The 22,349-nt window shown below is 37.5% G+C and overlaps 2 protein-coding genes across 3 annotated transcripts; one reads left to right on the plus strand and one right to left on the minus strand.

The window, feature by feature from the left end:
• Positions 1-4,888: 4,888 nt before the first annotated feature.
• On the plus strand, positions 4,889-8,819 carry LOC108600202 (catalase). The gene is made up of 2 exons (XM_017987618.2): positions 4,889-5,055; positions 7,287-8,819. Exons 1-2 carry the CDS (start codon positions 4,999-5,001, stop codon positions 8,748-8,750), a joined length of 1,521 nt encoding a protein of 506 aa, XP_017843107.1. The 5' UTR covers positions 4,889-4,998; the 3' UTR covers positions 8,751-8,819.
• A 1,374-nt stretch (positions 8,820-10,193) lies between these two features.
• Positions 10,194-21,937, minus strand: LOC108600201 (protein I'm not dead yet). 2 transcript variants are annotated; one of them, XM_017987615.2, is made up of 10 exons: positions 21,899-21,937; positions 13,013-13,038; positions 12,820-12,946; positions 12,635-12,751; positions 12,431-12,579; positions 12,260-12,374; positions 12,125-12,201; positions 11,607-12,065; positions 11,177-11,552; positions 10,194-11,113 (listed from the first exon to the last, which is right to left on the minus strand). In XM_017987615.2, exons 1-10 carry the CDS (start codon positions 21,920-21,922, stop codon positions 10,646-10,648), a joined length of 1,938 nt encoding a protein of 645 aa, XP_017843104.1. In that variant the 5' UTR covers positions 21,923-21,937; the 3' UTR covers positions 10,194-10,645. The 2 variants fall into 2 exon arrangements, with proteins under 2 accessions (XP_017843104.1, XP_017843105.1); XM_017987616.2 differs by lacking the exon at positions 21,899-21,937 and adding an exon at positions 18,585-18,669 and having other exon boundaries at positions 10,195-11,113.
• Between the last annotated feature and the right edge of the window lie 412 nt (positions 21,938-22,349).

Here is a 22,349-nt window from a genome sequence, read left to right on the forward strand (position 1 = left end):
GCGCAATAAATAGTAAACAACAAAATTTAACGCTTAATTTTACACACTTGCTTTACATCCCCGTTTTATCCAATACAATAACGAATCTATTACAACATCTCAAGCATGAGATATTATGACACAAATACCATTCTGCATTTGTCATTTACCATTCAAGCGAGTCTTCATAGTATGACCACACACACACACACAGACATACACATACATGTGTTTATTCCCGTAAACTGTGTTTTGTATTATTATTACTGTGTTCATTTTCCGTTCTGATTTCAACATTGCATATCTACATACCTACAAGTGTGTGTGTGTGTGTGTGTGTGTGCCACAATGCTAATGATGGTAAATGTTGAAATTGTTGTAGATATTCTATAGAAATGTATTATAAGCTGACTAAGAAATTTCCCAAGTGGAACGAGTTTCAGATGAGTTTATACCTTTTATTAAATACTAATTAAATCTTAAACAAAGAGGCAGGCCAGGTATTTAAATGCTCAATAATAGTAACTTCAAGTCAGCACAATTTAATTTAGAAATTGTAAGCTATATTGTTTAAATTTCATTCAAATTTCACCTACGCAACAAGTTGAATTGTTTATATTTCATGTTTTTGTTCTATTATCAGCAGTATGTTGGAAAATCATTAAAATGAACCCAAACTGCAAAAAGGGCAGTGACAATGTAGGCAAAAGTAATTTCAAATAGACGTCAAACAAATTGTCGGTGCCTGCTTATTTGCATATTAAGAGTTTATTTGCATTATTTAAACACATTTCATTTATTGCAAAATTCAACTTCTCGGCATGCAATGAGAAAAAGTATCTTTGTATCTTATTTTCAGTGGCAAATTACGTGTATTCTGCAGAAAGTCAACGCTAAAGTTATAAATTTGTTGCCAACTCGCGCGCTACAATAACTAAAACAAATTGTTGGCTCTTATATTGTTTCGAAACAAACCGGTTACCTTTAACGAGTCGGTCGAAAGAAGAAAATGGAAACACAAGCGAACTGCAGAAACCGTTTAACCGCACACAATAGAACAACAAAGCTAAAGTATCTATATATACATTTTTAGGTTTATCAACACACGAATATATACAAACATCTGTATATGCAATAAAAAACTCACTAATTATTAACCTCAACGCATTGCACACAGCTGTACAGCAATAAAAATATTATATGTATGAATACTATATAGACAGCTAACTGAATAGCTTGACAAACATTGTCAGCTTTTTTGATTACCGTATTTGTTATAGTGCTCTTATCTGTTTTTAAATGTTTGCTGATTAGTGAAATAAAACTAATGCCTTTTCGTTTCTGTTTACAGTTTGCATTGAGTAATTTATGAATAAGAACAACAAATAGGAAAGTGTGGAAATTCTTGCTGATAAGCAATTCAACACAAAAACGTGACTTTGCAAATAGATATTCAGGCTAGAAATGCTTTGCTTAAATAGCCATAAAATACGCTACTACGGCTGTTGCTTAAGAATGAAAGCAAATTAAACAAATAAATGCACACGTAATGCAAATTTAGTTAAGCGAATTCTTCACGCAACGCAAAGTGAAAGTGCAAATGAAACTAAACCTTTTGGTATTGGCAAGGCTGCTAATTTAGTTATAACATTATTTATGTGATTGCTCATAAAACCGGCGACTAATGATTTATGGTTGCTATGCTGGCTTTAAAGCTAAACAATTAAGTAAAGTTGAGTACGAATATGTAAATATTAATTCAAATATTCTAACTTAACAGAATTATTTCTGATAAACAAAGTTTCTTGTATAAAATTGTTATTCATTCCTAATTTAAATTAGTTTTGTATGCTCAAATATTGCTTTTAAAATGCAACCCTCTAATTTTATATTGTGTTATATTATTTCACAATTTTCACAGTGAAATGCATTTTACTTCTTAATCATTTGTCTTAATTACCTTTTTAAATTAATACTCTAAATATAAGAATAGCATATCAAGCTCAAGTAACGGTAAATAAAGCCACCTGTGGCCGTGTTTATCTCTCACACACACGCGCATTCTATCACGCTCTCGCAATGCTCTTTCTCTTTCTCTTTTCTGGCTGGCCAATAGCCAAAGCCAAACAGCTTAATTAAAGCTCGCCCTCAATAGATTTTTGCACAGAGACAAAAACACGAAATTTATGTACGTACGAAATTCACTTTAAAAGCAATTTAGCAAAAGCACATGGAGACGGAGACTGGTGAAGAGAAAAGTCTTTGCCAACTTACCTTCAAACAAAATTTAAATAAAAAGCGCAGCGTGCGTCGTCTGCTGCTTTGGGAGAGCCCTTGAAAATATGTTGATTCGCTTGTTTGTTGTATTTGGGTGAAATTGCTATCTCAAATTCAATCCCCCCTCAACGAACTCTCCTCCCTTCCCACTTGCTCCTTCCTTACTACCAAAACGCATCCACTATACGGTAATAAAAGCCACCCTGTGCGTTTTATCTCTCTCGCACTACAGACAATCTCACTATTCAAAGCAATTTAGCAAAAGCTAAATGCGAGCACCACGGAGACCTGGTGCACAAAGCATAAACCTTCTTTGCTCTATACTTTTACTCCTTCAATACATTAAACCTGAGAATACTAAAAGGCCGAAGACAGCTGAGTCGCCTCATCACCGCCTCTTAAGCACGAGCCTTAAAATAACGTTGCATTGCCTAGATTTCTTGAATTGTTGTGATTAGCGCGTGATGTGTGGAGTGTGTGTGTAGAGTGACAGACTGGAGAGCCGCATGGTGACTCCATTCTACTCGTATCGCCTCACCACTTATTCCTCTCTAGTCCTTTTTGGAATTGTTGCTGCGGTGACCGTCTTAGCAGCACGACACACACACCGCCCGTGCCAGCAGAGCGCGACTGTGACAGACTATCATACTGTAATTCACGTCTACTCTTTACGCCTTACGTTGTATAAGTAACTGACTGTGGCCACCGTCTGCCGGCACTGCAACGGACTGTTGTTTGTTGCATCGATTGTAAGTCCTTCTAGCATTGCTTATTTCACTGTATGTTTTTACTTACTTTTTTCTCACACACACATTGTTTGCAAGAGACCACGAAATAAACAGATACACGTAAAAATTTCTCGCGCAGCAACTTTTTAGTTGTTGTTTTTGTATCTTTCACATTCAACACACATGTGTTTGTATGTTTAAGTGTGTGTGTGTGTGTATTAAAAACCAGTATTTGCCTTCTTCTTTCACTTATTTCAAGAAATTGTTGAATAACGGTTTTGAATTGGTATTGCGTGCTTTACGTCTTGTTGTTGTTGCTTTAATAAATTTCACTTTGCTTTCTCGTGGTGCTTTGCCACAGATTGTTGTTGTTGTTGTTGCTGCAGCTACCGTTGTTGTTAATATTATTGCACGCATTGTTGTTGCATTATTACACACACAAGCACACACAGCATGCATGTATGCGTGTGACTTGCTTTTTTTTTGTAGTATTTTCTTTAATTTTTTTGTTGTTGTCTGTGAAATTTTTGCCCTGATATAAACCTGTCCTGGTGCAGCGTCAACGCCGCCGCCTCTTCTTCTTCCACATTTGCTTCACTTATGCATAACTAGAGATAGATAGATAGAGCGAGATAGATATAGATAGAGCGGCTACACTTGATGTACAACGTATATTTTATTTAAATTTATTTATTATTTTTGCATTTCGTAAATCGTCATGATCATAAGCAGCCTCATCAACGTGATGATCATTAGCTGCAGGCGTGTGTATATTATAATTAACGACAAGGCAAATATTCCAAAAAGTATGTTGCTTTGTTGTTATTTTTGTTGTTTTAAGCAACGTTCATTGCCACTCACACAGATACAGACACACGCACACACACAGACAAACCGATACACAAACAATGAGAGAGCAAACACACACACACACAAGCACAGGCACAGACACAACGAGACAACAGTGCTCTTCAGGCCGTTATGTAGCAACGCTAGCGTTGCAGGGGGTTTGGGGGCGTCGCGAGACGAGGGCAACGACGTTTCGTTTCAAGGGAACTTCATTTCTATACTTTAAGCGCCCGCGGCCCCCTCGTTTTTGTCAGAAACAAAGAAAATTTCACTTGTCTCGCCAAATATACGCCGCCATAAACCCACGCACACATAGGCACCGACACAGACAGAGATACGCTGCGCTTTTGAATGTCAAAATTCAAATTGTTTGTAAAGACATTTGATTTAAATCATTTACACGCACACATTCTCATGCATAACTAGGCTGACACAATTACAAATTGTCGGTCGCCAAGTTTCTTTTATTTATTTTATTTTTTTAGACGCACACAGTCGCATGAGTAGTCAGGTATACATATATATTATTATTATTTTTATTATAATACACTACACTACACAATGTTTCTTGTTGTTGTTGGCCTACTTAGTTGAGGAGCTGCTGCTGCTGCTGTTGCTGCTACGTCGTTGTTGAAAAAATTTCACACGCGCCGTTTTTTTTTTGTGTCTCTTTACGTAAAAAAGAAACTTTACTATAAAAACGCCATTGAATTGAATTCGCACTTGCACTTTAATTTGTTACTCTATTTATTTATTTTATTTGTGTATATGTTACTTAAGCTTATCTACATTTGTATATATATTCTTTAGCTATTTATATTTATGTCTTGTTAAAAAAGAAATCACTACCAGTGTAACCAAATAGTGAAATGAACTAAAACACCACAAGCAGTGTGACCAGCTATCCAACGGTCAGCTTCCAATGCTCACTTTCCATCAGCTGCTCAGTTTCCAATGCTCGATAGCTCGATAACAGGTAAAAGATGTGGCAACTCTCTGTCCGGTATTGTTGTTGTTGCACGATTTAGCTATAAAAACGAAGCGCACAAAGTTTTACTTGTTTTAATTGTAAAAAAAATTAGCCGCAAAGCAGCGACAGCGCGTGAGATATAAAAGTGCAAAACATTCTCTAAATTTCTAGTTAACAACAAGAAAAGCAACAAAAATGGCAGGACGCGATGCCGCTTCTAATCAACTACTCGACTACAAGAATTGTCAAAAGGTAAGTGCAATAAAAACAACAAATAACAAGTAACCAAGTACTTTAAACAACAAAATGGCGCAAAAAGAATTGCGAATAATATAAACGGTGTTTACGTTTTAGAGAAAAAAAAATGGTGCTTGCTAAGTGCAGGCAGCCAAAGTTCAAATAACGTATTGTTATTGTTGTTGTTTTGCAGCTCGTTGATAACGGTGCTGCTCTTAAGCGCTCTCTTAAATAAACGCTCTTTGCAAATATATTGTGATAATCCTCTTATAATCTAATCGCGCTGATAGTGTTTATCAAATGCAAAGAACTTTAGCTTTAGCCTACTTGGGCTTTAAATGTAAATTGAATTCAATGCACTTAAAATTAAGCAATAAATGAACTGGGCTAGCACGTTTGCGCTCTTTGCACCTAATTGTTAATAATTTGTATATTTTATTGTGCAATATCAGGCTTTGCCAAGTATTACAAAAAATGTATGCTAATTGAGTGGAACAGAAACAAACAAAATACATATAAATTTATAAACAAGTACTTTAGATATGTATTGTAGATAAAGAATTTATCAGCTCAATCACAATGCTATTTAATTTAGTAAATGCATTAATTGATATAACCCAACCTTGAATTAATATTTAGTATATCCACTCTTGACGCAGTGCAATTAATAAATAGTAAAACTTTCCGCTTGATTAAGTGCACAAGCGCTCCACAAAGCCGGGACCGGGGCCTTCGTTTATATAATAGTTGCAACTTGAAAGTCAACGTACTTTCAAGTTGCACAAACTGGTTCCCAAGTCATTGAACTCGCTACGCATGCGCCGCCTCCTAACATGTTCAATGAGGGCGTGGCTAACGATTCCCCCCAATAGGCAAAATCTCAAACAAAACCAAAACGCAAACTAGACTAAAACAATTAAACACATTTTGGATTATGCAATGCAGTTGGCACTCGCTTTGTCTGTATGTGAGAATATGTTGGGGAAATCGCATTGTATGGAAAACTGACCCACAAATGTGTTCGTGTTGATTTTGACCTTCTAGAACTAAACTATTGAAACTAACTAGAAACTGCATTTTGTCAGGCATTTTGTTCCACATGCCTTGCCACACTTTGTTTGCCAATACACGCTTCCGTTAATAGAGATTCTTTTGTTTTGTAAAAAGGAATGCCCAAAATACAAATTTTGAATAGTTGTGTGCCAAGATTTTAATTATTTATAGCGCGTTTGTAATAATATTACCAGCCAGCCCAACTTGCTTAGATCAAATTGTGTGTTTCGTTACTGGCTGACAAATTTCGTCAGCATATAATTAGCATAAATATCAGTCGAACACATCTATATAGCTTCATTAAACTTGTTGCTTGAACTGCAACAACTTTCAATTAAGAGCTCTTATTTACATTGCTTATCAATATGCGCTATATAAATGATACGCCCTGTTTGCCGGTCTTTATTATCTATTCGATGTGGCCCCACCAAAGTCGAATACATAAAGCAATTGTTGTTGCTGCTGCTGCTGCTTTTGTCACAAAGTGCAAAACATTTTGATTGCAAATAGAGTGCAGAAGACAAGTCGCATTTAGTTGGAGAATTTAGAATTTCTAGAAATTCTCTAGAGCCCAACTAAAAGAATTAAAAATGCGTTAAGCTTTCGCTTAATATTCAGCTGACGTAACAGCGCGATGTATGTATAATTAAATGTATGTAGGTGTAGCTGATAAACACAACGTATATTTTAAATTGCATGTCATTTATATTGCGAGCTTGTAAATGCATTGTTAGCTTTGAATATATGGATGGATATATATATAGTATGTATAAATATATTAAAGATAAGCTGTTTTAGAGGAGCGCCAGCTGTCGCAATGCAAAGCATCTGTAATGAAATTGTTATCTGTGATGAAATGTCTGTGCTCTAAGATGAAATATCTGTCGACTTTCAAATGTGTCTTTAATTCTATAAACAAGCAATACTATTTAAATTTTAAAGCGACTCTACTATGAATTTAGATAAGCTTTAATCTTTATGTTTATGTTTGACTTGGAAGAGAAATGCTTCTTGATTAGATAAGATTATTAAGTATAGAGAGCGAGCAGTACTCTGAACTTTGGCTTAAACTCAAAGCGAAACTGATTTATCGTAAATTCTGCATGATTTCCATTAGTTTATAGATTAGATAAGTTGGCCAAACTTATATAACAATTTTAATTCAATTATTCCACTTTTGTTTTTTTTTCCAGGAAAGTCCTGGTGTCGTCACCACTGGCAGTGGTGCACCCATAGGCATTAAGGATGCCACCCAATCGGTGGGTCCACGTGGCCCTCTGCTGCTGCAGGATGTCAACTTCCTGGACGAGATGGCACACTTTGATCGCGAGCGCATTCCAGAGCGTGTGGTGCACGCCAAGGGCGCTGGAGCCTTTGGTTACTTTGAAGTTACCCATGATATAACCAAGTACTGTGCGGCCAAGATCTTCGAAAAGGTCAAGAAGCGCACTCCTCTGGCTGTGCGCTTCTCCACGGTGGGCGGCGAGAGCGGCTCTGCGGACACGGCTCGTGATCCACGTGGCTTTGCCGTCAAGTTCTACACGGATGATGGTGTTTGGGATTTGGTGGGCAACAACACACCCATCTTCTTTATCCGCGATCCCATACTGTTCCCCAGCTTTATACACACCCAGAAGCGCAATCCGCAGACACATCTGAAGGACGCAGACATGTTCTGGGATTTCCTCACCCTGCGCCCAGAGTCTACACATCAGGTGGCCTTCTTGTTCGGCGATCGTGGCACTCCCGATGGTTACACCCATATGAATGGCTATGGCTCGCACACCTTTAAGCTGGTGAACGCCAAGGGCGAGCCCATCTATGCCAAGTTCCATTTCAAGACGGATCAGGGCATTAAGAACTTGGATGTGAAGACTGCTGCCGATCTGGCCTCAAGCGATCCCGACTATAGCATTCGCGATCTATACAATCGCATCAAGAACTGCAAGTTCCCCAGCTGGACTGTCATGATACAGGTGATGACTTTCGAGGAGGCCAAGAAGTACAAGTACAATCCGTTCGATGTGACCAAGGTCTGGTCCCACAAGGAGTTCCCGCTTATTCCAGTGGGCAAAATGGTGCTGGATCGCAATCCCAAGAACTACTTTGCTGAGGTCGAGCAGATCGCCTTCAGTCCAGCGCACTTGGTGCCTGGCATTGAGCCCTCTCCGGACAAGATGTTGCAGGGACGTCTCTTCTCCTACTCGGACACGCATCGCCATCGTCTGGGTCCCAACTACCTGCAGATTCCCGTCAATTGCCCGTATCGCGTCAAGGTCAACAATTACCAGCGCGACGGCTTCATGAACGTCACCGACAACCAGGACGGCGCACCCAATTATTTCCCCAACTCCTTCAACGGCCCACAGGAGGATCCACGTGCACGTGCGCTCTCCACCTGTTGCCCCGTGACCGGCGATGTCTATCGCTATAGCAGCGGCGACACAGAGGACAACTTCGGCCAGGTTACCGATTTCTGGGTGCATGTGCTCGACAACTGCGCCAAGAAGCGTCTCGTCCAGAACATTGCCGACAATCTGAGCGGTGCCAGTCAGTTCTTGCAGGAACGTGCAATCAAGAATTTCACACAGGTCCATGCCGACTTTGGACGCATGCTTACTGAGGCCCTTAACCTGGCCAAATCGTCCAAGTTCTAAATTAATAAGTTGCTATGGCACAATAAACACAAAAATCCCACTTTCCATTCAAGAAAAGCGTTTGGCTTTTTTGGGCATGTGCCTTTGTTCTAAAATGCTATTAATGTAACTGCAAATTAACATTTATATTACTCAACATACACATATATGTATATGCAATGTGCAACATTATACAATAAATGCTAATATTTTTTGATAAAATATGGATGATTCATTTAATGCTTAGAGCAGAAACATGAATTATGGACTAACTGAGGAAAATATTTATTTTTGTTTGATTAGTCAAAAATGTATGTCCCCTTATATTAATTTGTTAATAAAGTTAGAAAAATTTGTATTATACATTTTTTTATAACTTTTCCAGTGCTACTGTTATTTTATTCAGGATTTGACTGCTTTCGACTAAAATCTGCAATGCAGCGGAAAAAATCTACATAACTTTTTATTGGCTTAACTTATTTCTTATCGAATTTGCTGCATACTCAAAAATTGACTAATTTAAAAATTATTAGGCCTTCAAAATAATGCAAATAAACGTTTTTTTTGTAATGGAGGTGCTCCTGGGAGCTATACTGTGAAACGTGTCGTCACACAGTGCGAAACAGTGCCAAGCTTTAGGGATGCTCCAATATTAAAAACACTGAAAGAAAATTAGGGAGAAGTATTTATAATTTTTGAATTTCCAGTCACATCCTGAAAGTATGCAGTATTTTTTTTAGCATGGCCACTGTTTCACTGCGAACAGACGAATGACTTGTTGACTTTATGCGACCGTGATCGAGAGCAATGTAATTCTATTTTTGCCAGATTTGGCACATTTCGATAAGAAGCAACTGACAACTAAAAAATTGTTGAGAAAAACAAGCAAAGGAATGTAAGAGAAGGCCCTAGTTTAGATGACTCTGCAGTGCTTACCAAGTAAATAGTAGTAGTAATAGTAATAAAGTATTTTCTAACTTTTTAAACATTTTCGCATCAACGATCTCTACATAAATGTTTACTACTTAACTTATAGCATGAGTTGTCGAGAGCGTATCTTAATAATGCTTACAATGATTCCTTTATAACGATTACTGAACATTTTTTTGTCACTTTTTGTTTACAATATAAGAAACTTTAGTTGTTGTTTAGTTACTTTCCAAACTGCACATAAAACATCACTTTATTACATTAGCTAACAAATTTTGAGCTTTCTTTTATTTAAATTTGACTTTTACAACTACATAAAACATAAATTGTTAGAAAATGTACACAATCTTATATCAAGTATTAAAGTTAAACTAAATGCTATATATGGTGCTCCATCATCTTTAACATAATGCTTGCAAATATTGAGTAATTTTCATTTTTCATTTTTGTTAATTTGTTTTTCATTTGTTCCCTCAGTCTAGTTGGTAAAAAAAATCTAAAATATAAAGTGTATAGAAAAATACAAATTTTGATTTTGATATAAAAAAAAATAAAATTTCGCTAAATGCAACAATTAAGTAACATTTGAAGGCATTTAGTTGAACATGTAGAGTTAGTTCTAGTAACTGTTGTAGATTTCCGAAAGGCTTTTGCGTAAATGCATTTTGGCTGCCCCTCCTCCTACTCCTACTCCTACTCCTACTCCTACTCCTTAATCCGCAATCCTCAATGATCCGATCCTGTTAACTGTTTGACAATAAAGAGTGACGCTGCAGTTTATACTGTACTTGTAGATAAATAAATTGTAAATTCGCGTAATTTTCAACAACAATATGCTACTTAGTTAACTACACATATACATATATAAACATATCAGCAAAAGGCACTTAGTTTTCTCTTGTGTGTGTGTGTGTTTGTTTGTTTTATACAGATTTTTGCTAAAGCGCTGTGGGTTCTCTTCCTTTAAGACTAGACAGCTTAATTAACTAAGAGAGAGTTTTGTTAAAGGCCATGTCGCTGAGCAGGCGCGTGCCGTTAACGGCCAATTGAGCCAAGGGCTGCGAGTTGTTGGCCATCAGATTGCCCAGGACATTTGTGCTGTTGGCAGCTACGTCAGTTATCAATTCAGTGTTGTTGGCCACCATTTGCAGCGTCTTGGCGGCCAGCATGCGTGTCTTGTTGGCAGCCTCTTCGGCGGCGATTTGCGCCCACTCGGGGAACGTGTCGAGATTGGGATAGATGACCATAGCCCAGGTTTGGCAGAATATAAACAGCGTTATAATAGTAATGATCGTTGGACCAATTCCCGCCACGGCCATGTCCTTGCTGCGTATATGGGCATAGCCAGCGACCAAGGCATTCGGCGGTGTGCTCACGGGCAAATGGAAGGCCATGCTGCAGGCCAGGCCAGCGGGAAAGACCAAATACAATGGATGTATCTTCAATGCCAGCGACTGCAAGTAAAAATCAAAATGTTAGCGTGCGAAAATAAAAACATTATAAAGTTGCTGGCTCACCATTTCATTGAGCACGGGTATGAGAATGTTGGCCACAGCCACATTCGAGCTGAACGCAGTTAGGAACACAGCTACCAATATGACCACCAGCAGCAGCGCCGAGTTGGGCAGCACTTTCAATGGACTGAGCGAGGTGCCAATCATGCTGGCCATGCCGCTTTGCTTGCTGCCAGCAGCCAAGGCGAAACCGCCGCCCAGCAGGAACACCAGACCCCAAGGCACGCGCGTCTGAATGAACTTCCAGGTGATGAGTGAGGGAGTTGGACCGGGGGGCACTGTGCCGCGACGCGTGCAGTAGCGCAGGAATGCGTAGTTGGCGGGCAATATGAAGCACATGATGACCACAAATATTGTGGGCATGGAGTTCTTGATGACCCTACAAGACAAATGGTTATAACAATTGCATTGAATTAACAAATGCACTACTCACTTGGCTGGTAGCAGCTCTGCCCAGCCCGTGAAGATTCCAGGCTTGCGTGTGAAGTACATGAGCACCATTGTTATAAACAAAAGCATGACTTGAATCTCATGAGCGTTCATGGGTCCCAGCTCCTTGTAGCGCTGATCAATAACCTTCTTGGCCACATGCGCATTGTCCTTGCCCACTTGCACCTCCTGTGCCTCCTTGCTCTTGGGACGCCACAGACCCATGAAATGCCATTGCAGGAAGACATAGGTCAGCAGCGTATAGACCAGCATAGACGGCACCGAGTAGAACATAAAGGTGGGGAAATCCATTTTCTCCGTGGCATTGGGGAAAGCCGTGTCGTAGATGCCCTTGAAAGTCAAATTGGTGGCAGTGCCAATGATGGTGCCGCAGCCGCCCAAAGAGGAGGCATAGGCAATGCCCAAATAGTAGCACTGAGTGACCTTCGTGGGATAAGGCAAGCTGCAAGCGAAAGTTCAAGTTGAAATTCAGTTGTGCAGCGAAGTTGAAGTTGAACTTACTCATCCTCACTCTTCTTTTTGTTCTTGCCGCCCACCACTTGGTATTCGGGCTCATGATAGATCTTGCAGACACCTTGCTGTAAGTAAAATTAATAATTAATAAAAAGTTATAACAAGTTGAGCGCAGGCACTAACCGCTTGCAGCTCCTCCAGCACAGCTTGGATAATGGGACACATCATGGCGGTGCAGGCGGCGTTTGAGATCCACATGGATATAAACATCGTGACCATGATCAAGCCAAAGTGTAAACTGCAAATGATAATATTTAGCTAACTGCAGCTGGTTGTTAACGAGATTTTAAATACCGGCGAGGACTGCAGCCCACCATTTGAATGACACGCAAGGCCAGACGCTTATGCAGACCGCTGTATTCCACGGCCAAAGCCACCATAATGCCGCCCATAAACATCACGAGCGTATCCTTAAAGTATGTCATACAAGTCTCTTCGGAGCCCTGCACATAATTAAGCGTTAATTGAGACATCTGGGTAGGACTGGGTCGGACTTACCATAATGCCCATCGTGGGAAATGCTACAATGGGAATCATCGAGGTCACATACAGCGGCAGTGCCTCCGTCACCCAGAATACAGCCATGATCAACAGAATGTACATACAACGATATTCCTGGAAGCAAGTAATCAATTAAAATCTAAAATAAAACAAACTCTATAAATATTTTTATATTTACTTACAGGTGTATTGTTTAGCAGAATAATGGGCAGACAGACAATGGGCATGAGAAAGACGAGGAGGCCTTTCCAGTGATTGGCAAAGAAGGCGCCGCAGCCGGGGCGCGGCTCCACAGGTTCGCCTGCTTCCCTGAAAGAATAACAAACAAAACATTAGTCTAAATATTTGCGTTAAATATCAGCTAAAAATACTTACAGTTCCATTTTAAAATCCGGATAAATCTGCAATGAAAGCGAAAGAGTGAACACATATGAGTATTGAAAAGTATTTCAAGGCAAGTTTGTCTAGCTATGGAACAAGCCTCCAAAATAGTCAAATTAACATCGTTTATGCTTCGTTAAAAATACATTCATCAATATTGTGGCAAATGAAAACCCAATTCCGAATTCAAGCTTAATTGATTTGAACTTAATAGTGAAAAAAGAGGTATATACACTTTTCGAACAAACAACTAAATGAAAATTAAATTTTAGCACATACATTTATGTAAATAAGTTTACATGTGTGTGTGTGCTAGAAATATTGTCCACTGTCTGCTTGGTTCACATCAGATCAGATCGGTTCAGTTCCATGCTGTGTGCTGGTTTATAAATATTTCATAAGCGCATATTCATGACGATGGCGTTGGCCTCCATTCTTATGTACGTCATTGCCCCGGCTGAGAGTGTTAGGTAATCAATTTGCAAAAACTCTCTCCAATACAAATAGAACTGTGTGTGTTGCCTCTAGTGTGTATATAGAAATCGAATATAATGTTGTATAGATTTTCCGAACAGGGAGCCACGTCTATTACTTAATCAAACAATAAATGCACTTTAAGCTTCTACACTGGCAAATCGGCGAGTTACGTCTAAACAAAGTAAATTTAACTTTGTCTATTGTAGTTCAGCCCGCAAATTGAAAGCTAAGAACAGAGACTACTAATTATAAATAGACGCCCACAAACAGAACAACACGGCGCCAATGTCAATGTCAATACTTTGAAAAAACTAAGCAAAGAGAACAGACAGAGAGCAAGGGCGAGTGGGGGGGTGTAAATGGGTGATAAAATAAAACTGTAGCGTGCCACATGCAACGCAAGCAAAGGCACAGTGTTGAAGTTTAGACAAACATTAATGAGATTGCTAATGCTTGATAGAATGATTCATAAACATTAGTAGCTAATTTTCAAGCATTTAAAGCAGTCTTTGTTTTATTTAAACTGCGCTTTTCAACTGCAATTAAATCCATTTATTCATAGTTTAGTTAATTAAAGTTGCTGTGGCTGCAATTATTCGATTTTTATGAATTTTACAATTAAAATTAAATAACCAGCTGCAAGTTACTTTTACTATTTCCTGTATTCGACTGTCTTTTGTGCATTCTATTTGTTGCTATTGTTGTTCAGATTGTTTACACTGTCAACATGTTGTTATTAGTGCTATTGAATAACAGTATAACAAAGCCGCAACTCGATCTAGTATAAGCGACAAAATTTGCATTTAATTTTCACACCATGTAAATTGCAACGCAGTTGGCACTGAAGGCGGAGACGCGGCGGAGGCTGTAGCGGAACGTGTCCAGTCGAGTGGTTACTGAGTAATTTTTTATAAACAATTTATAACAAAGCTAACTGTCAATATGTGCTTTGCATGTATTTGTTTCTATTTGTGTGTGGCGCGTGCAAAAAGCTTGCGCCCAAGTCAAAAGTCAGACTTAATAATTGAACAAAAATATTTCCACAGGCGCTAGCGGCGAAAAGTTTAAACAATAACACATTTAAAACAATTTTTGAAGTGTAGCAGCATAGCCGCTTTTTGTTGTTGTTGTTGATTGATTACAGCAACTGATAGAAACAACAAAAGGGGGCAGCAAGCCATGTATGGCAATCAAGAAATTGATAAACGTAAATAAATTTTATAGAACTTGCTGATATGCGTAAATAATGTCATTGAGCAGAGCTATCAATTGATCAAATTTTACCCTGGACATCAATCAAGAGTGCACTTGATATATATACATATGTATTTAAGATTAAAGTATTAAGCGAGTTATTTTTACAGCACAAATTATTGTAATACGTACTAAATATAAAAACGCAGCGAAGTTATTTCCGTTAATCTCGGCGACATCAGCAGATGTAATCAGCAGTAATCACCTGCTAATTAGTAACTAATCATTAACCAATACAACTACAACAAATAACGACTTTATAAGTATAGAGTAGAGCAGGCCTGTTGCTTTCCTTTCCCTTTTTATATATACCCCACAACAAAGTGTTAATTAAAGTGCGCAAAAAACAAATAAAAAAACAATCAAATTTAATAAAATTGTGTATAGTGTTGTCGTCTCTTCTTCTTGCTTGCACAATTGTCTGTTGGAAGTTGCAGTTTTCAACTAGAGCATCAATTGTTATCGTCTTGATGTTATCGATAAAATTCTAGTGCATACCAAGTTTATTGTATCTAGAGCCATGAGCAAATACGAATTTGTGCAAAAAATTATAACACAAGAAGCCTATCAGAGAAAGAAGATAGTGTAATAGCTTTATTAGTCATTTGTTCATTTGTATTTATGCATAACCCACATGAACAACGTATTGTATCCTGTAGCAATCTAACTCAACTAACTAAACAAAGCTAAGCTGCATTCAAACGCATTCATTCATGCCGAGGTGTAAGATTAAAGCGGAAATTCATAAACTTTAAGACATTTTATTTTTGGCAGAACCAATTAAACAAAGTGTAAGACAGCCGAGCATGAACGGTGATAACTGGTATCGAAGCAATTACAATTTAATTTCATGCTTAAACTGAATTGAATTATTCACACTCGTTCATTATTTGGGAAACAGGAATTCAGATTCCTGCAGAAACAACAATTTAATTTCAAGTAAGTGGGCACAATTAGTTTGTTAGCACGCCCATTTGTATATATTGCAATTATAATTGTATATTTAATTTGTTAATAATTTGTTAATATTGAGGCAGCTTCTTGAGTTCTAAATGTTTTGTTTTAGCTACTAAGCATTTTTAGTTGTCGTAAAATTTGGAACACTTATTATTCAGTTATTTTTATAGAGCACTTAGCATATGGCTGTGGCTCATTCATTGCTTAATATTGATAAGCACGTTTTAAGTTTTCAAGTGTTGTGCTATATACTTTAGTCTATATACTCGTAGACTTTAGACCCTTAAATCATATTATAATCTACTTTATAGTAGAATAAATTCAAAGTACAAAAAGCGTCGAAATTTCAAATTTGTTGCTTAAAGAAACTGCATTATTAGTTATTGCACACAACTGTACTGATAAATTTAGTTAAATTCAACAGCAGGTAAATTTACTGGCGCAGTTGAACTTTTGACTTATTGTCAATGAGACAAGTCGACTCACACGCATATATTTCATATGGAAATTGCCTTCTGGTCATTCACTTGGCAGCTCGCTTGACAACAGAGACAGTTGTTGAAAATGAAAACTTAAATGAAATTGAAATTGAAACTTAAAAGTTGAGGCACAATTCAAATTCCAATTAATTTGCAAATGAGTCGCAAAGTCAAAAGCAATATTCTAAACACACTACATTGTAAAATATGATTTGCTTATTAATATTCTGGAGGTAAAAGTCAGTTATTATTACGCGACTAAGGTTATTGCACTATTTATGTACAATATATAAATTAATTTAATAAATTTTCAACGATTTTTCCGCGTGACAATGATTAATGTGTTCTTCAACTTCACCTTCTATCCAACGCTTCCATCACAAAATGTCTGGCATACTAAACTCAATGTGTAACCCCCGGCTAAGTTTCCATATATGTTATAGAACAGAGCGTATAAAATATAATTGTGCCAATTAACATATCATGTGAATGAACTTGACATTGTTATTGCTGCTCGAAACTATAGAAATATTTGCATAATCGGTAACCTAGACAAAACATATATATTATGAATCAATTCGGGGCCTACATAGAAAAACAATAAACAGTGTAAGTCTATTGTTTATCAATCACTCGGCGAACTAAATATTTGCTGCTGCTGTTAGACTAACCCAAGTTATTGTTGATTAACCTCTAATATCAATCAATTAATTTTGGGGCTCTCTAGCATTATGCTAAGGCGCGTTCAATGACCACACACAACAATTGATATCGGTCATATCGTAGAGGTTTCAATTAAATTATGATATGTGAGTGACGGCAACAAATTATATGAGGTGTGTATTTGATTAGCTTATTAGGTGTGAATCAAATGAACAATGTTAAATAAAATCACGTTATCTGCTTATTTGAGTTGCTGATTTGTTGGCCAAATATTTAGGCACAAATTCTATTTGACGTATTAACTTGTCCATCTTGACAGTGAGCGTCTGTTTTTGAGGCCGCCCAATCTAGAACAAGCGACGACAACTGGTTAACTCCAAGAAACTAGTATAAACTAAATGAAACTGCAGTGAATGCAGTTTGTAGCATGTTTTGCTTTGACAACTGTATTTATGCAACTTTTTGAGTCAAGGAATTTCTTATCAGCAGTTATGTATGGAAGCTAATTGTAAGATAACCCGCAGTACTTCACGATCAGTTAAAAGATCATACAGTATTCAACTGGTCAACAAATAAACCGTTTAAAATCACCTCATAGCCGCGTTAAGTTCATTGACACGCCTTTGTTGCTAATTGCTCTTTCGAATGCAGTGCACATAAACAATTCAAACTGAAGTGCAAAAACACAAAATATTAAATTTGTGTGGTGTGATCATGTGTGTGCTTTTTATGCTAAGCTAACGCCACTCTACAGTTGGAAATGTTTGACTTGCAGATAGCATGACATGAGCGTAGATACTTTTACTGATTAGTTTGCAGTTGATAATAATAAATTTTTGTGACTGGATCGTGCGCATGGCTACGGATCGTGCTTAACACTGTGGCCTGATCACATAAGTACACATATAATTTAATTATTGATTGCAAAATGTTGCAAGAATTTTCCATGTCACAGATAACTGACTGTTTAACTTTAAAGCAATAAATTTTGAATCTGTTGAAAACGAATAACAAACTCATATTTGTTGCCAGGTGGACAGGTGTGTACTTGCTGAACCCACAAGTAATTGGATTCTGACTAAAACACGCGCCCGCCAATTGGTCTTGGTCAAGTCAACAAAAGTTCTACACATCTGCTTGGTTCCGTGTGAGTAAAGCTGGTGGAGGAATCACAAAGCATTCACACTCACACACACACACACACACACACACACACACACACAGAGAAAGAGAAACACAAACACAGCTGTAGGGAGTGTAATGCAAGGCACGAAAGAGTCAAGAGCAGAAGAACACTAAAATAAATGTTCGAACAGGCAACAAAGAAAGCATGGAGCCTATACAAATAAACGCTCAGCACGCGGTGGGGCCAAGGGTGGGGGTTAATGGTTCTTTTTCTATGCACACACAAAGCCCACACACACACATGGACAAATGGACACAGCTCAACACACACACACGCACTCTTTAGCTTATTGACTTGGTCAATAAGAGAAGTTCTACGCCTTTCTTTGCAAGAATCAAGCCAAATGCTAACGTCAGTAGTTTACACTTCCTAACCAAAAATTCAAATACACACAACGCGGTATTTTTATCGCTTCTATGTACAAAACACACATGTACGGACTATATATGTATGTATATGTGTGTGTGTATGTGCGCACAGAACACTGTTAGATATAAGCTATAATTATTTTTTTTTTATGTTTAATTTATAATTCTGCATATTTATTTACTTCTTGGAACTATCAGCTTGGACAGCGTTTAGTTTTTATTTTATATTTTCGTTTCCAGGCGACAAACGGCGGGGGAGAGACCTGATGACCAACAGAACAACGCGCCCGTCCGATTCGAATACGTTGCAATACGCGACTAACACAAAACTCACTCTTGAAATCGCTCGAAACTTTTTTGAGTCACACGACTACCCCTGTCGTACAGCTCGGCAATACGCAGTTTGTTTTCCTGCTCATGTAAAATTTACCGCACTTATTACAAAACTGCTGAAACAACTCAGTGTACAACAAGTTAAAAAGTATTTAAACAGGTAGAGTCAGCAGCTAAATACTATTTAAGATTACAAGCCAATTAACATAGTTTAAACAATCATAGATATCAGCTGCATGCCATTGTGGCAACTATTGAGGCCCGACAATGAAATGACGCGTGGGCTGCTTTTTAGAACTACAGGTGCTATGACAATCGCCGGCAAAACAAAGTCAACAACAACAACAAAGCCGAATAAGGAACAACGTGCTAGCGCACAGTGGTTGAATATATAGAATTAGAAAATTACGTGCACTGTATGCTGAATACGCTTAGTTCCTGTTGAGCACTGTGCAGCGCAACAAGTTGAGCGCATTTCCAAATGAGATTTTATTAGCTGCTTAGTGATGCGAGCGTGAGCGTAGAATTAATTACTTGTAAAATCATAAATAAATAAAATTCAATAAGTAATAAATAGTTTACTTTGTAGTTTGAATTGGACTTGAAAGTTTTATTATTGAGCTCAGCACACTGACTCATGCTACGTCCGCCGTTAGATTAAAGGAACCCAAAAGTGCTCGCGAGAGCAACAGGCAGAGCAAGTCTGTGAAAGCGATAACAGGCAAAAGAAATTGAGTGCACTGAGCGCAGCGAACAACGTGATTGACTGCATGTAAACAGAAGGAAAGGCAGAAAGGAGAAAGGTTGCTTAGAGACTACAAATGTAACGTGTTATAGTAAATGTCAGTAGAAATGACTAGACAGCAATAGACATAGAAAAAACGAGAAAAACAAAGATCGACAAAAATGTTGACAAACTGCATTGCTGCTGCTGCTGCTGCTGCTAAAGACAGAGACCTGCTCTCAGACCTGCCAAGCAACAACAACCGGTGGACACTTGTTGCTTTCAGGAAATTTACCAAGGGACATCGAGAGTGGCAGGGGAGGGTTATAACTGTGCATAAAGATTATGCATTTTGCTGCAATAACAAGCGCTTATCAGACATCAGAGTGCGTTGTCGGGCAAATAGGCACAGCCGTAGCAGTAGCTGTAAACATGTGTAACGCGAATTCTGTAAACGTTGCAGAGACCACCGCCCAAGCCCCCAACGGGGCACTGACAACCCAATTACAGTGAAAGTGCAACAGGTTATGGCAGGTTTTGAGCCACCAATATTGATCTGTAGTCTACATTTAGCTTACAAAAAAGGCAATTTCAAGTTACCGTTACATAAATTCCTGGTAACTGCTATTCTTACAAAAAACACAACAAGTATCTAATCAACGGTAATACTTATCTATGCATATTCAAAATCAATAAACATACATTTATACAAATGTATGAACACGCTTAAGTAAAGCAATGCGAGTATATTTTGATTATAAGCCCAGACGTAAATAAAACGTCTTGCAGTTCACTGAACAATTTGAGAGATACATCTCCTTATAGATTAAATTTCATGTTTGTTTATAATTAATATAAATTGAATCAAAAGAAAACCGCAAACGCAACGAATTTCCTGCTTCCATGGAAAATGCATTTATTTAGAGAGTAAAAGTACTGTGGCTAATTATAGAAAACACATTTAATTTATATTAATGAATGTTAAATGTAATGAGTGGGCTGCTTACTCAAAGAATTTATTTATAAACTAACTGGCCGACTAGCTCAAAGCTTTTTCCTAACTATAAACAAACAACATTCATTAGGAAAACGTGTCATTAGACTATCATGTTTAATTATTGGAAATAGTTTAACAACAATATTTCAATTAGATAATCTGTTGAAGTCAAGGCAAAGTTCAGCAATATGCTGCCAAAAACAAAAATTGCGTATGCTAAATAAGAATTATATCATTACTGTTTACACATATACCCGTTTAAAAATATCTTTGTGGTCGTCAATTGTTTTCTTGGGGGTTTGGAAATGCGTCATTTGCCCTGAGGCACGTGAGTTAATTCTTACCAGAAAAAGTTTTGTATGGAAATTTTAAGGTATTTAAATAACGTCAAACACATAAACAAATGTAAAGGCAGACAGCCAGTGCTTGAGATTTTTAAAAATAAAACAATTTGTACTTTGAGTTATATGGACAACTTGTTACTTTTATAAGTATCAGCTGTTGTTTACTAATTTGTACTAATGAGCAGAGAATTAAGAACTCAGGTGTTCCACGAGAGAAAGTCAAGTCGTTATATTAAAATATATTATTGCTGTTGTAGATATTGTCCATAAACTAATTGCTACCACTTGCGTGCCCAAATTAATTTTTATCAATTAATAGCGGCCTTCAGTGAGTACATGCCCATTTTATTATTACTATTATTTTTGTGGTCTAGCATTATTTGATATGACATTTGTAGAACAGCAGTAGACTGATAAAATGCTTTGGTCATAAAATCTTATTAATCACAGTGGAACGCGACTAACTTTAAGTTGTTGAGCTTAGCACCTTTTTGTTGCAAAAAGTTAATAACTTTAAAGCATTTAAGACGCAAGCTTGTTAATTGTTTTTGCTTAAGGGGAAATGTTCATTTTATATTGTTTATTTAACCGCTTTACTTCTGAATACATTGTTGGTCAGGTAAACTGAGGCTTTATTATATGTAAATGCCGCCAAGATATTGTAGATAAGACAGAACTAGATAACAGCTAAGAAAACGACGTCATCAATAGCGCGTTTTAGCAACACATTTTATTGTTAGATAATACTTTTAGTAGTCATGGGATTGCCTAAGCAATATACCCAGAGGGAATTCTTTTTAGCAGCTGATAAACAAAATGATGAAATCATTGCAAGAGCAAACTTAATTTTTTTCTGCTTAAAGAGGTTTCCACTATTATATAATCACACACACTTTGTTCATTGGGTAATCAATTAAATTACAAAGTTAAAGAAAGCTATTAAATCACGTGCCCTAAGAAATCAGTGCTAACAAAAGTCACACCCACCAGTCACGGCAGCACATACAAAGTTTGTTTCAAGGTCGTTACACTTTATGTATTTTTTATAATTTGGAACCGCCTGTTTTTTTTTAGTAATTGTTCGAGCAAAACACTCACCATTTTGCTAGTTTCCTTAGCCATGGCTAACAGTTGTTAACTTAATTTAACTTCACTTGCTTTTGTAAAATTTTCACAGCGAATTCTATTTCATAATTCTCTTTTTATATATCTCAAGACGTTGCTGGACTTGAAGACAACTACTTATTGTGTTCTGCGATGTTCGTGGACAATTTTGCAAATGTGAATGCTCCAACACAAAAAAAATTCTTTAGCCCCTACTATATATACATGCGAGTAGTCTGAGTCAAAAAGAAAATCTGCGATAAGCGCCGTTTGCCGAGAGTGCTAAATGCCTTAAAAAAGAGCGTGAGTAAGCAAGAGTGGCTACATATATGTATATAGTGGGAGCAAGATTGTATGAGTGTATATACATATATGTGGGTGGGTGCACCACCATCTCTTTGCCTGCTCACATTGACCTTAAACTTTCCTTTTAGATTTCATGAGA

The sequence above is a fragment of the Drosophila busckii genome, chromosome 3L (assembly GCF_011750605.1).
Source record: "Drosophila busckii strain San Diego stock center, stock number 13000-0081.31 chromosome 3L, ASM1175060v1, whole genome shotgun sequence".
Taxonomy (NCBI): domain Eukaryota; kingdom Metazoa; phylum Arthropoda; class Insecta; order Diptera; family Drosophilidae; genus Drosophila; species Drosophila busckii.

Bases quoted from the DNA above. Each gene is read 5' to 3' on its own strand.
- LOC108600202 (XM_017987618.2), top strand. From the start codon at position 4,999: ATGGCAGGACGCGATGCCGCTTCTAATCAACTACTCGACTACAAGAAT. The intron at 5,056-7,286 runs GTAAGTGCAATA...TTTTTTTTCCAG, and splicing joins ACTACAAGAATTGTCAAAAG to GAAAGTCCTGGTGTCGTCAC.
- LOC108600201 (XM_017987615.2), bottom strand. From the start codon at position 21,922: ATGGCTAAGGAAACTAGCAAAATG. The intron at 12,580-12,634 runs GTAAGTCCGACC...AATTATGTGCAG, and splicing joins TTCCCACGATGGGCATTATG to GGCTCCGAAGAGACTTGTAT. The intron at 12,375-12,430 runs GTATTTAAAATC...TATCATTTGCAG, and splicing joins GTGGGCTGCAGTCCTCGCCG to TTTACACTTTGGCTTGATCA.